This window comes from Mesoplodon densirostris, chromosome 9 (genome assembly GCF_025265405.1).
Source record: "Mesoplodon densirostris isolate mMesDen1 chromosome 9, mMesDen1 primary haplotype, whole genome shotgun sequence".
NCBI lineage: Eukaryota > Metazoa > Chordata > Mammalia > Artiodactyla > Ziphiidae > Mesoplodon > Mesoplodon densirostris.
In genome coordinates, this window is record NC_082669.1 from 26,447,858 (window position 1) to 26,461,039 (window position 13,182).

Here is a 13,182-nt window from a genome sequence, read left to right on the forward strand (position 1 = left end):
CACAACTAGAGAAAGCCTGCATGCAGCAATGCAAAAACCCAACACAGCCAAAGCCAAAAAAAAAAAAAAAAAAAAAAAAAAGCTTAAAAAAAAGAATTCATGTCACAAAATAGTTTCCTTTGGTTTTTTTTTTTTTTTTTTTTTTTCCATGTAAAGATGTCAAGACTGTTCTTAGGTTGGGGGTTGGCCCGTGGGTTAACCAGTCCCAGCTTTAGACCCTGCTACTGTGTGGCCCTGCACGTAACTGCAGTCAGGACTGTGCTCTCCACTGACAGCTGGCACAAAGGATTTGCCACCCGGTGCCTCATTTGTCTATGAGGCCAATGACAGCTCACCAGAAATCCTTCCCCGTCCTGGGTCTGGCTGGACCTCTGGGTCCGCTGGTCTCAGGCAGGACAAATGGTGGCCCTATATGCAGCTTCCCCGGGGTAGCGTCTGACAAGTTGGGGCACAGTGACAGGTGGAACAAACAGGTGGTCAAGTGAGGACGGAAGGACAGCAGGGAGGTGCCCCCGGGCGCCGAGGGCGGCAGTTTCACTCTCATCATCTGACCTAGGTCGATTTCAAGATGCTGCCCTCTGTCCAGTCCCTTCGATGGCCCCTCACTCTGGCTCCCCTTGCTGGTGCCATTGCCCTCTGAAGCAGGTCCCCAGTCCCTTTGTTTCTCAGTTCCCCTACACAACTGTACCCACCTTAGGATTTGCTTTTACTTCACCTCATCTCAGAGCATACATACTGTTGGCTTAGTTGCAGGGAAGGGCCCTGCCAAGGTGCCCTGGAGCGGCATGTACCCACAGAGGCCACACAGCTCATCCTCTGACGCTCGGGAGGCTGCCAGGAGTGTTTTCCCTGGTACCCGGTGTGGAGCTGTGAGGCTTTCGGCCCCCACCCCCTCAGGGTGTAGCTGCAGTGACTCGCGGGGCAGGGACCTTTGGCTACGTTTCCACTCACACCATCAATAACAAACTGAATGTAAACGCAGCTCACTGAATCTTTTCTAGCTCAGTTGGCCTTGGCCTAACCTGCTGACATTCCTTGAAAAGGTCACAGCGTTGAACTCAATGGGCTTTTATTGTGAAGTTATTTATCACATGAAATAGATCACGAGGGTGCATCACTCATCCTACAAGTATCAATCCACACACTGTGGACTCAGCACTTTGGTGTGTATCCGAGTCTGACCCACGCTGGTGAAGAGGACAAAAGGCAGAGAACGCCATCAAGCCAGTGGAAGCTACTCCAGGACTGGTGCCCTACCACCCACTCAGCAGTCTCAAAAGCAATTAGAGTGGGAGACACCCCAGGGGCCCCCTCAAACTTGGCTGAAACTCCTTCAAGGAGGAGAGGGCCCTCCTCCTCTCTGTACCTAACATATGGAAAACAGAAACAGAGGCTGGACTGAACTACAAAGTTTACACCGTTTTATTAAATCCCTTGTTTCTCATTCAGGAGATGTCAGAGGGGCCTGGGTCCTGATGTACAGTGAAGATCCTTGTTCTGGAAGCAGACAACACGGCACCGAAACCTGGGGTCAGAGAAGGACAGTCAGATATGCAGACATGCACACCTGGCCCTGAGCCACCCACACCTCAGCTGGGCCAAGAACCAGAAATTCCTGACTCCTGGAAGGGGAGAAGTGAGGATTTGAACCTGCTCAGAGAACTGTGGTGCAAAGGCTTGGGTTCAAATTCTGCTGCACCTTCACCAGGTGTGTCAGTGTGGGCACCTCAGTTCCCACTTCCTCATCTATAAAAAACGAGGAAGGGCTTCCCTGGTGGCGCAGTGGTTGAGAGTCTGCCTGCCGATGCAGGGGACACAGGTTCGTGCCCCGGTCCGGGAGGATCCCACATGCTGCGGAGCGGCTGGGCCCGTGAGCCATGGCCGCTGAGCCTGCGCGTCTGGAGCCTGTACTCTGTGACAGGAGAGGCCACAGCAGTGAGAGGCCCGCGTACCGCAAAAAAAAAAACAAAAAACAAAAAACAAGGAAACAACTTGGAGGCCTGCTGTTAAAATACAGTGACGTGAGGATATAGCCAGGGATTGTTGTCATTGCCAACTGCTACCGAGTGGCAACAAACAGAAACGAACCTGAGTTCCCACTCCTGACTCCACCATGTGCCAAGAGGCTCTTGTGATGGAGAATTCGTAGCTGCCCACCCTTTCCAGGCTGACACACCACTGACCTAGGAGATTCTTGGGGAAAAGGCTGCAGGTTGAATCCCGAACCACAGAGGCAATCACAATGCCATGCCGAAGAATCAGAGCTCCACGAGTCTAGATAGTAGACAACTATCTGTCCACAAAACAGTCTCGGGAGCTTAAAGACAATTCATCTTTCTGAGACTCAATCACCCGACTTACAATATGGGAAGGTAAGAATAAATGGATGGTTTTGAACCTCTTGACAAGGGGACTTAAGGAAAATTCACATATAAAATGGAAGTGAAGTGATTTGCTAGGCCAGACCCTGCATACTTACCACTGCAGAGTCCCCAGAAGAACCTGTCATCCACGGAAGGGATCATCTCTCCGGTGTCTCCTAGCTCTCACATCCTGGGATTTCTGCTGCTGAAGCTGGAGCAGGAACACAGGGCAGAGTCTGTTGGGGGTTGGGAGGCTGTGCTGTCAGGGACTGTGAATGGTCTGACATACCCCCCCAGCAATGGCACGTGACAAGGTAGCCCATCAGTTACATGGAAGCTGGTAGGAGACACAAAGCAAAGACAGTTGGTTATTCACCACAGCAGTAGGTAGACAGAACACCAGCGTTCTCCACCAGCCCCATTTCCCATCGGGTGACACAAGGGGAGCCAGAAGGCACTCACAATGCAGTGGGCTGCATCACAGAAAAGGCACCCTGAGCACAGGAAAGCCAAATCTTTTACAGTCGACAGTGGGCAGCCCTGCTCTCTGCTCTGGAAGTACTAGCTCGTACATACCCAGGCTGTCTATCTGAACATCTTTGAAAAGAAAGTCAAAGGGCAGCCAGTGCCTCGCTCCTAGGATTGCAGAACCATGAGACTCACCGACAAGTGTCCCGACGGCAGCCCCAGGAGACTGGTGTTCAGCATTTGCACTTGGACTGAAGAGAGAGATCCGAATCTGCTAGAAGCCTTGACCTTCAAGGGAGAAGGTGTGGTGTGACCCCCGCTGTGCAGGAGCATAGGAGCTGTGCTGCCCTGCTATGACCATGCAGGCCATATCCCTGCCTGTACCCAACAGCTCTCACCCCAAGGCAAGGCCCAATGGCATTTCCCTAGAACCAAAACTTCCTACCTGCTTCTGGATTCCATTCCTCCCTCCCTCCGTTCCACCGCTGCAGAATTTAGCCTTTGGTTCTCTTTGGTTTACCCGCAAATGGTAATGTCCCAAAGGGCAGGGCCCATCGCTATCATTCCTTTCTACTCTTTATTCCCTGTTGCTGGTCTAACTTCACCTTTACCACTCCCTCTGAGCTTCACTTTCAACTTCTGTAAGGCTTCTGTTTGAACGATATAATAAAATAATACAATAAAATTTACCACAAGCCTGGAACAGAGCAAACAACCGAAATCCAAAAGGACTTCGGCAAAGATATCAACGTTCTCTAATCTGCACGGTGCAATATAGTAGCCACTTGCCAAAAGTGGCTACTGAGCATCTAAAAATGTAGGTAGTGGAAATGAAAAACTGAGTTTTAAATTTAACCATATGTGTCAAGTGGTCACCGCATCCGACAGTACAGATCTGTAGGCTGCCCAGCACACCAGATAGGGAAGGCAGCAGGCAACTGTCTGAAATTTCTATAACCTTGCTCTGGATGGAGCAGGGCAAGGCCTCAAACCGTTTCAAAATTTTTCTTGCAAGCACTGTAGGAATGCACAGGGTCACTGCAGACCCAAGCACGCTGGAGGCTTGCAGCCCACATTCCTTCCAGCCCCTAAAGCTCTGGACAGACAGCCGTACTCCTGCTGAGCACCAGCCGGGACCAGAAACTGGGACAAAAGATCACGGGTTGAATTAGGCCTACTTGGGTTTACCCACTGGACACAGAGAACTGACAAATAGTAGGAAGGGAAGGACTCCAGACAGCAATCCCTTCTGGCTCAGGGAGTAAGGGAAGGAGCCTTGGGAGAGGCAGCTTTGTCAAGCAGTTGAAAGGACAGGAGTTAACTTTAACTTCATTCCTTACGACCCTGTAAATATCCTTATCACCACCTCATTGCACAAAATCGCCTTTTCTTCCACAGTCTTCTCAGAACTGTAGACCATGACACAAAAGTTGACTCGATCCGCATTTTTTCCCATGAAATAATGGTGGAGAAGAACTGCGGGCCCAGTTCCGGGGACGGGAAGCTGGGGCCGGAGCAGTGTCACTTACCAGGCCATCTTACAGATCATCTGCTGCGGAGCAGTCAAGGGCCGTCCACCTGGAGGGGGCACGGGGTCAGCTCAAGCAAGGTCTCGTGTCGCCTCCCTAGATCTCGCCCCTTGGGAGGCTATACCCACGAGCCCATTCCTCCCGGCGCTGCCTGCCAAGGCCGCATGTGTACTCCGAATGGGACCCTCAGAAGCTCGGTTAGAACCACCCTCGCGTTTCCCCTCCAACCGCAGGACGGAACGGCCCGGGCCGAGCACCCGCAACGATCACTGGACCGACGGGGCCAAGCGCGGAATAACTTGGAGACGGCGCGCCCGCTCCAACTGGGCCCGGCGCCCCGCACCTCACACCCCAGCAAGGCCCGCACGCCCTACGACCCTCACCTGGCCTCAGTAGATGGCAGGCACTGCCTGGGACCCTTGATGGCACTGGATGGCCACGACCCCCAGGAGCAGCCTCATTCCAACTGCCACCCATGGGTGCAGCCGCGCACGCTCCCGCCGCCCGCTGGCAGGCGCACGTGGCGTCACGTGACCTGCGCGGCCCTGGGAGATGACGTCACGAGGGGGCGCCAGGGCGAGGTGAGCGTTAGCTGCGCCCCTCGGTAGTCCCTTGTGAGGCCGAGAGCAGAAGTCTAGTAAACTGGTGGAGGCGGGGCGAGCCGCGTTCCTGTTACCCCCGGGAGGCGCTGGGGGACCCAGGAAGGCGGGGAAGCAGGCCTCGTAAAGGAACCGGAGGACGGCAGCCAGCGGCGAGCTGGGCGCGGCAGGCTGGTGCAGGCGGAAGGTCGCACAAGTGAGAAGCTGGACGCTTGGTCCCTGTTCAAAATAGGGGAAGACACCTCCTTTGCTTTTAGAATTGAATTCTCTGCCCTTTTCAAAGGAATGTCAATCCCTAATGGCTAAATATGCCCACGGCTAGTCTCACGACTCAGGATTGTTTCCCAAGGGCCAGGGAAACATTTCTTTCTGAAATGTTATTGTCAAGGGGGAGAAACTCTGATCTCCCAGTGTCCTGGGAGGCTAAGGGCCCAATTGTCACCTGACTCCAAATTGCCCTTCACTATATGGAAGAGTGGGGTTTCGTTCTGTGTTTGCGTCCCTTTTAACTGTGATGCGCATTCCACATTCTGGCTTTTCTTTCTCTTCTGTCTTTGTGGAGAGGTTCTCTGGGTTGGGAGGAAATTTGGGGTTTAAATATATTTCTTCCACGCAGGCAGAGGAAAGCGCATTGGAAGGTACTGAGACGGGAAAGGGCGTGGCTTGTTGGAAATACATCTAAGTATTAACAGGATTGTAGAGTCCTCTCCATGAGGAGCAATGGATAAGAACTACATAGTCAAAGGTCTTGAATATAAGGCTACGAAAGCAAGAACTTGGCTCTGTAAAGAAAAGCAGAGCAATACTTGAAACTCATATTTTATGTATAGCACCTAGTAAATACATTCAAGCGGTTTACAGTATACAAATCCCATTATTTTGTTAAATGTCATGAGACAGATAGGGTGGGAACAGATTGCTCACATGGAGACTAACGTTCACCCAAAGAGGTTAAGTGGCTTGCTCAAGATCTCATAGAGGGCTTCCCTGGTGGCGCAGTGGTTGAGAGTCCGCCTGCCAATGCAGGGGACGCGGGCTCGTGCCCCGGTCCGGGAAGATCCCACATGCCACGGAGCAGCTGGGCCCGTGAGCCATGGCCGCTGAGCCTGCGCGTCCGGAGCCTGTGCTCCGCAACGGGAGCGGCCACAACAGTGAGAGGCCCGCGTACAGCAAAAAAAAAAAAAAAAAAAAGATCTCATAGACTGGTAGGGTTTGTTTTATCTCAGATCACTGCTCTGTCCATTCTGTCACTCTGCCATGATGTAATCGAGAGAACCAGGAATGTAACTGGTTATGGAGGGTCAGAACATGGGTGACAGTGTGGGTGTCTATGTGTGACCAAAAAAGGTGGGCTTGCCAAGGACTAAAAGAGGACAGCTTTTTTCTGAGATGATAACAAAATTCACTAGAAAGGGGAAGATGTTCCATGGAAACTTTTATCCAAGTAATAAAAAAGGATGCCGAAACATTAAAAACCACATAATCAAAGCTCAATTGCCTTATACTAGGAGGCTGCATGAGACTGGCACAAAGACAGACCTGTCAGCAATTTCTTAAGTACTCATCGGAATATTGAAAAGAACTTTTTCTAAAATCACATCTCCAAAGAGTAACTCCATTATTCTTCCAAGCCAATTGGGATGTATGCCTGGAAAGAAAATCAGAGATTTGGCTCTGAAAGAATACATAGAAAGCAATAGGAGCTTCCCCAGTGGCTCAGCGGTTGAGAATCTGCCTGCCAATACAGGGGACACGGGTTCGATCCCTGGTCCAGGAAGATCCCACATGCCACGGAGCAACTAAGCCCATGCACCACAACTACTGAGCCTGCGCTCTAAAGCCCGCAAGCCACAACTACTGAGCCCAGGTGCCACAACTACTGAAGCCCGTGCAGCTAGAGCTCCACAACAAGAGAAGCCACCGCAGTGAGAAGCCCGTGCACCACAATGAAGAGGAGCCTCAGCTTGCTGCAACTAGAGAAAGCCTGTGTGCAGCAACGAAGACCCAACGCAGCCATAAATAAATAAATAAAATAAAAAAGAAGGTAATAAGCAAGGAGGTATCAAAGTAGGGCTTACGAGGTTTCTTTCACCGGAGGCACACAGGGTGGCTCTACTTCCAAGGGGTCATTATGATTTAGCGTTGGTTTGGTCCTTTATCATTTACAGGCCTGGAAACTGGATATTATAAATGCGTTGAGAATTCACTTGAATCAACTATAAAGGAATTATTTTCTTCACTAATTAATTCAATACTGGATTTGTCACATGCACAGCATGGTATGAAGTATTGCATGGCATATGTCGAAGAACAACTCAGAGACACCTAGGTAGTTATTTGCTAGCTATTTAGTTCTCGATGGGTGAGAGGGACAAAAAGGAAAAAGCTGCAGTCAGCCTTGGAAACAGTGAAAAGATTCACTTAAAAAAAATAAAGAGCTGGAATCTAGTAAAGATGTGAGTCCAGGAAACTGTCTTTGAACAGGTCAACTGAGGGTAAATTTTCAGTTGTTCAGGGATTTTTCGAAAACTCTAGCTCGGAAGCATCTGTACAAAGGTGTCTCCAGGTGATGTCAGTGCCTTTCCATCTTAGTCTGGCCTGGTGCACATCATTCCTCTCATTAGAACTCTCAGATACAATGAGGAATCCCACACAGTCCCTATCTTTACAGGAACTTAACGATCTAGTACAGGAATGTCCTAACGTAGTTAACATCAGAGACATATGAATAAAGTGCTTTGGGAGCGGGGGAGGAAAAAATTTCATCCAAAGATTTAGTGGAAGAGGTGATACTTGAGTTGGGTGATAAAATCTAACAGGTAAGTCCACCAGGGACAAACCAGGTGTCCAACGAAGTTTGTTTTATTAATCTGCTGCAACAAGGGAGAATCCCAGGGAATTCTGGGCTGCCTTTCATTACAAGAGTAGAAAAGGGGGTTTGTAAGGTTTGGGATTGCACTGAATAATTCTGAGGAGAGGAGAGGGGAAGTGAGGATCAGCGCTAGATTGCGGCTTTCATGAAGTGCAGGCAGTTCAGTAACTGGGTCCCAGTCATTTTTGTTCATGGGATGGGGCCACAGAGCAGGCTAGGGAAGTAAGTGGTAAGAAAGCAGTAATCACGACAAAGAAGGAGGTTGTTGGGACACTTTCCAGCTGAGGTGTGACCTTGGCAGAAATATTGTTCTCAAGTAACACTGCAGCTAGCCTTATGTCTGTTACGAGAGACTGACTACACAGACAATGGTCCGACCATTTACAAAAATAGCATTCTGACCCACAAACCGCAGCAACCAGCCCAGGGAACCAACCCCTTCTCTACAGTAGCCAGCCCAGGAAGCTGGCTGTTGTTAAGTCAGACTTGGGGGGAGTCAGACTGCTATCTCTAGTGACGATCCAGGAAAGCAAATGATAACCTCCAAGCAAGCCAAATGGCCAGAACTTGGCCAATAATTTACAGCTTCCCTAATTTTTGTTCCCACTTCTAAATTAGGACCAACCAGAGAAAGCCCTACACAGTCCTCCAATCGATCGCATGGATACCCCACTTCTAGGTAGCCCACCTCCAGCCTCCCCAGGCCACACCCCCGACTTTTTCACTTGGAAGCTCTCCCACTCCTCTGCCTGCCTTTGGGTCTCTGCCAGATGCACGTGATGGTGGCTGACTCCTTCACTATAGCCAGCTCTGAACAAATAGCCTTTGCCTGTTCTCATTTAGTTGGTCCTCCTTTATTTCCAAAATTATCACCATCTGATTATTAGTAGGCAAAATTTTACTTGAAGCCTGGACTTGTGTGTGTGGAAATGAGGCAAAGGCGTTCTAATGGGTAGGAGCAGCCTGAGGAGAGTCAGCCTAGGATCAGGTTGTGAAAAAATAGCAAATACCTATATTAGCCTTTACCCCTGGTTCCTAGCACAGAGCTCCCACATCGCTTGAAATTTCCTGGGTGAAAGGAATGTCTTTGTTCTAATGAGGCAACTCTGGGTGGGCTCCTGGTTGGTTCCTGGATGGGAGCTGGTCACCAGAAAGACCATGATTAGGAGCTTGAAATTTTCAGCCCCACCTCCCCATCCTCTAGAGACAAAATAGAGTTAATAATTGATCATGCCTATATGATGAAGTCTCCATAAAATTCCAGTAGTATGGGGTTCGGAAATCTTCTAGGTTGGTGAACACGTGGGGGGTGGCTGGGAGAATGGTGTGTTCAGAAGACAGCTCTATACCCCTTCCCACATACCTTACCCTAAGCATCTCTTTTATTTGTCTGTTTATCTGTATCTTTATCATATCCTTTTATAATAAACTGGTAAACAGTAAGTAAAGTGTTTTCCTGAGTTCTGTGAGCCATTCTAGCATATTAATTGCACCCAAGGAGGGGGTCCTGGGAACCTCCAATTTATAGCTGGTCAGAAGCACAGGTAACAACCTGGACTTTCAATTGTCATCTGACGTGGGGGGCAGGGCAGTCTTATGGGACTGAGCCCTTATCTGGTGAGATCTGATGCTCTCTCCAGGTAGATATTGTCAGAATTGATTTAAAGTGTAGGACGGGACTTCCCTGGTGGCGCAGTGGTTAAGAATCCGCTTGCCAATGCAGGGCACATGGGTTCGATCCCTGGTCCGGGAAGATCCCACATACCGTGGAGCAACTAAACCCGCGCACCGCAACTCCTGAAGCCAGTGTGCCTAGAGCCCATGCTCCGCAATAAGAGAAGCCACCACAATGAGAAGCCCGCGCACTGCAACTAGGGAAAGCCCACGCGCAGCAATGAAGGCCCAATGTAGCCTAAATAAATAAAATAAAAACAAATAGTAGGTGTAAGGAGCAGCTACTGTTCTGAGGGCTGAGTGTCTAGGGGAGACCCCCTCCCCGCCTGCCCAGGGCTGAGGGCCAGACTTTGTTGGAGAGAGAATAGCTCACCGAATGGCAGAGAAGTGCTGGCAGAACTGGCTGAAGTCCACCCTCTGGAAAACTGTTCATGGAGGTGTCTTGCTGACCACTCGGATATAAAACTTCCCATGGGTGCTGGAGGAATCTGCCAGCTGCTGGGTACTGGGTACTGCTGGCAGCCCCGCACTGCAGAGCCAGGTGCTTCGGAGAACCCAGAGCTGGAGAAGCTACCCTTGATGTAGGGAGGTAGGCGCTTCAGAGGCCTCTTTCTGCAGGTGCCTGCCGAGAAAGCTCACTGGAACCAGGTGGCAAAGCCCCTTCCTCCTGCACTGCCTCCCAGCAGTTTCTCCTGGCAAAGCTTCACACTGGGCCACCTGGCAAAGGAGGAATGCTCAAAGGGCCCAGCTCCATCCCGCGAAGAGAAATGAGAGTGAATGTGGAGCTGAGAGACAATATATTGACCACTGGCACAGGAGACAGTACTCTTAAAAAAAAAATCAATTGAGACAAAAACTGGTTTGGTGTCAGTTTACATTCTAGCTGTGCTGCAAAGTTCTTACTGCCAGCTTAGTCTAGTGGCAAAATAGTGGGGCTGCTGCTGCTGACTCCAGTTTGCAGTGTGTTTTTGGGCAAACCAACCCATTGGGACCTCATCTGTAAAAGGTGGCAGTTATTTCTAAGTGACTGTTAAGGTTCCACGTTTTATTCTGATAGGGTCCGGACGGGCTCGCTGTTGTATTTAAACTTTCCTGACGGGTTTGCCTAAGGAAGTCTGACATTGGAACAGACGAAGTCTTAGAAAAAAGCTTCACTGTGGCCGCAGGAACGGAAGGCAAAGGGAGAAAAGAAAAGGGAGTGGGTCCTACGCCCCTTCCCCAAGGCCCGGCTCCTCCAGGAGGCCCCGCCTTCGGTTTCCCGCAGGCCACGCCCTTCTATTCTCGCCGGCCACTCCCACCCACGGCCCCGCCCCTTTTGTCACCCCGCCTTCCCCTCCCACAGGCCCCCTCCTATAGACCCACACCCCACCCTCTTCCCGTCCAGCCCTTCCCCACAGGTTCCACCTCTCCCACCGGCCCCGTCCTCCGCTTCCTGTCGGCCTGAGCTCCCTCTCCCTGAGCGCCAGGCAGGCTGGGAAGTTGGCTGCCGTAAAGATGGCGGCAGAATTGAAAAGCTGGAGCAGCTCCCTTGGCCCTGAGGGGACGGGAGGGTGGGCTGAAGGCGGGGCAGGCGCGCTCGGGCCCTCCCTGAAGGGCGTGGGGCGGGATAGGGGAGCGACAGGCGCGCTCCCGCGGCCCTGAAGGGGTGGGGAGGGCAGGCGCTTTCTCGGTCGCTCACAAGGGTTGGGGGCGGGGCGTGTGGGCCGAAGGGGCGTGCGCACGCGGGGAGGGGCATGCTCGCGGGGGCGGGGCCGCCCCCTCGGCCCGGAAGTGCGGGGTGAGGGGTGCGGGTGCAGGGCGCGGACGGCCCCTGGCGGCCGCGGGCGGAGACTGCGGCCAGGCAAGCGGCGCAGGAGCGGCAGCAGCCGCGGGGCCCGGGCGAGCATGTAGCGGCAGCGGGCGGCGCGGGGCTCCCGGGGCGGGCCGGGCCGCGGGGGCCGCTCGCGGCGACATGGAGGAAGAGGGCAAGAAGGGCAAGAAGGTGAGCCTGCGGGGCGCGTCCTCCAGAAGGCCGGGTGGGGGGCGGGCTGGACCCCAGACCGAGGCAGGCGGAAGGCGGAGGGGCTGGGGTTCGGGGGGCGAGGGGAAGACGGGAGGGTCCCCCGGGGCCGCCCGTCGGTCTGCCGGTGCGGGGCGTGGGAAAGTCTGGCTTGGGGAGGTCCGTGGAGGGGAGTTCTGATTTGGGAGGTTCGGCTTGGGGAGGCTAGGCGTGGGGAGGTCCGGGACAGGAGTCTGGTGGGACTCCAGCGTGGAGAGGTCCCGGGCGGGAGTCCGGCGTAGGGAGGCCCGGCAAGGGGAGTTCCGAGGTGGGAGTCCGGCGTGGGGCGGCCCCAGGTTGGAAGTCTGGCGTGGGGAGGCCCGGGGGCGCACACTGTTGGAGGTGAGCGTGGCGGGCAGACCGGGGCCCCCGGGTGGACGGCGCACGGTCAGGCCCGGGACAGGGTCGCTGGAGTCGGTCTCCGCGCGATGGAGTAGGAGGCGAGCCCCTGGACAATGGGGTTAGGTGGTCCTTTGCCGGCCGGGCGCGCGGGGGAGGAAGGAGCCACGCCTTTCCGCCCCTTCCGGTCAGTGACTCTCCCCCAAACCCAGGCTCTGCACATGGCCTTCCCCGCGGGTCAGTGACCAGGGGCTGCAGAGGAGCTGGACCCCGTTATGGACCAGAAAGTTTTCCAGGGTTAGCATCTTGAGAAAATGGGGTGTAAGATTAATGTAGAAACATTTGCTGCTTAGTTGACTTCAATATTGGGGTACCAAGTAGAAGCAAAAACTTCATGGTACAGCCCGTTCACGGTCCGGTCCGGTCGGCGCGGGCTGAGTAATACCAGCTGAGTGATTTCAGTGACGTTACATTTGGCAGTTGGATTTAGAACACAGTTCAAGAGGCGCTTTAGTCTTTGTAATTTTTAAAATGTGGCTTTAATTACAAGCTAGAGTAATTGATAAAGAAACTCAGCATTTTAAGGAGACAAATAACCATGTGAGATAAGCTATCATTAAAATGTAGAATGGATTTCAATGAAATCCATTTCAAATACAGGCTTTATAATCGAAGTGTCTTACCTGTTATTTTCGTTTTAATGAATGTGTGTGCACTTTTATGTGCAAGTTTAAAACAGATCTTGATAAATCCTCTGATCTTCTGCTCTTCAGAGCCAGCTGTGTCCTTCAGTTGACGATTATTCATCACAAGGTGTCCCATTTTACAAAGGTATTTGAAATGAAGTGTAGCCAGGTGGTCTTCGGGGGATTGTGCAGTGCTTCTTCTGTCACTTTCTTTATTCATTGTTTTGTTAGGTTATTAATACACATGTGTAATTTAAGTGCAGTATCAGTTGCAGTTACCTACAAAGATGGTTTAAGTCTGGAAAACAGCTCAAGAAAGTGATTCAGCCTGCAAGCATTAGACCCCAGAGGGATGCTGCCCACCAAAAAGGGGGAAAGCTGAGTTCAGTGTTTCTACCAAAGCTGGTAGATGCCTTCACAAGAAATGTAGTCAGTTGCATCCTTTCCTGTCACAGATAAGCAGGTGGGCCAGGGCCCTTATAGGAGAAGCCCTGTCACCAGTGCTCTTGGCTGCCAGCATTCTGTAGATAAGCTGGCTCAGTCCTAGCAGAGGACCAATCCTAGCCACACGGTATCTTCCACAATCAGTCCAAATGATGCCTGCTAAGGAGAGT

The 13,182-nt window shown here is 52.0% G+C and overlaps 1 protein-coding gene, 1 long non-coding RNA gene and 1 other non-coding gene across 8 annotated transcripts in view; 1 reads left to right on the plus strand and 2 right to left on the minus strand.

The window, feature by feature from the left end:
• Positions 1 to 1,399: 1,399 nt before the first annotated feature.
• LOC132495657 (uncharacterized) lies at positions 1,400 to 4,893 on the minus strand. Its single transcript, XR_009533326.1, has 5 exons — positions 4,744 to 4,893; positions 4,361 to 4,409; positions 3,027 to 3,119; positions 2,480 to 2,700; positions 1,400 to 1,525 (listed from the first exon to the last, which is right to left on the minus strand). It is a non-coding gene; the product is annotated as an uncharacterized LOC132495657 (long non-coding RNA).
• LOC132496565 (small nucleolar RNA SNORA9) lies at positions 3,768 to 3,900 on the minus strand. Its single transcript, XR_009533461.1, has one exon. It is a non-coding gene; the product is annotated as a small nucleolar RNA SNORA9 (small nucleolar RNA).
• Positions 4,894 to 11,305: 6,412 nt separating the features above from the next.
• The window catches only part of CCM2 (CCM2 scaffold protein), a 55,455-nt gene continuing 53,578 nt past the window's right edge, over positions 11,306 to 13,182 (plus strand). For 2 of the 6 annotated variants that reach the window (XM_060107527.1, XM_060107529.1), the window contains exon 1: positions 11,306 to 11,486. In XM_060107527.1, coding sequence (XP_059963510.1) covers positions 11,457 to 11,486 — 30 coding nt within the window. In that variant the 5' untranslated portion in view covers positions 11,306 to 11,456. Of the gene's footprint in view, positions 11,487 to 12,678; positions 12,714 to 13,182 lie in introns of those variants that run through there. The other 4 variants (XM_060107522.1, XM_060107526.1, XM_060107523.1 and 1 more) reach the window with 3 other exon arrangements.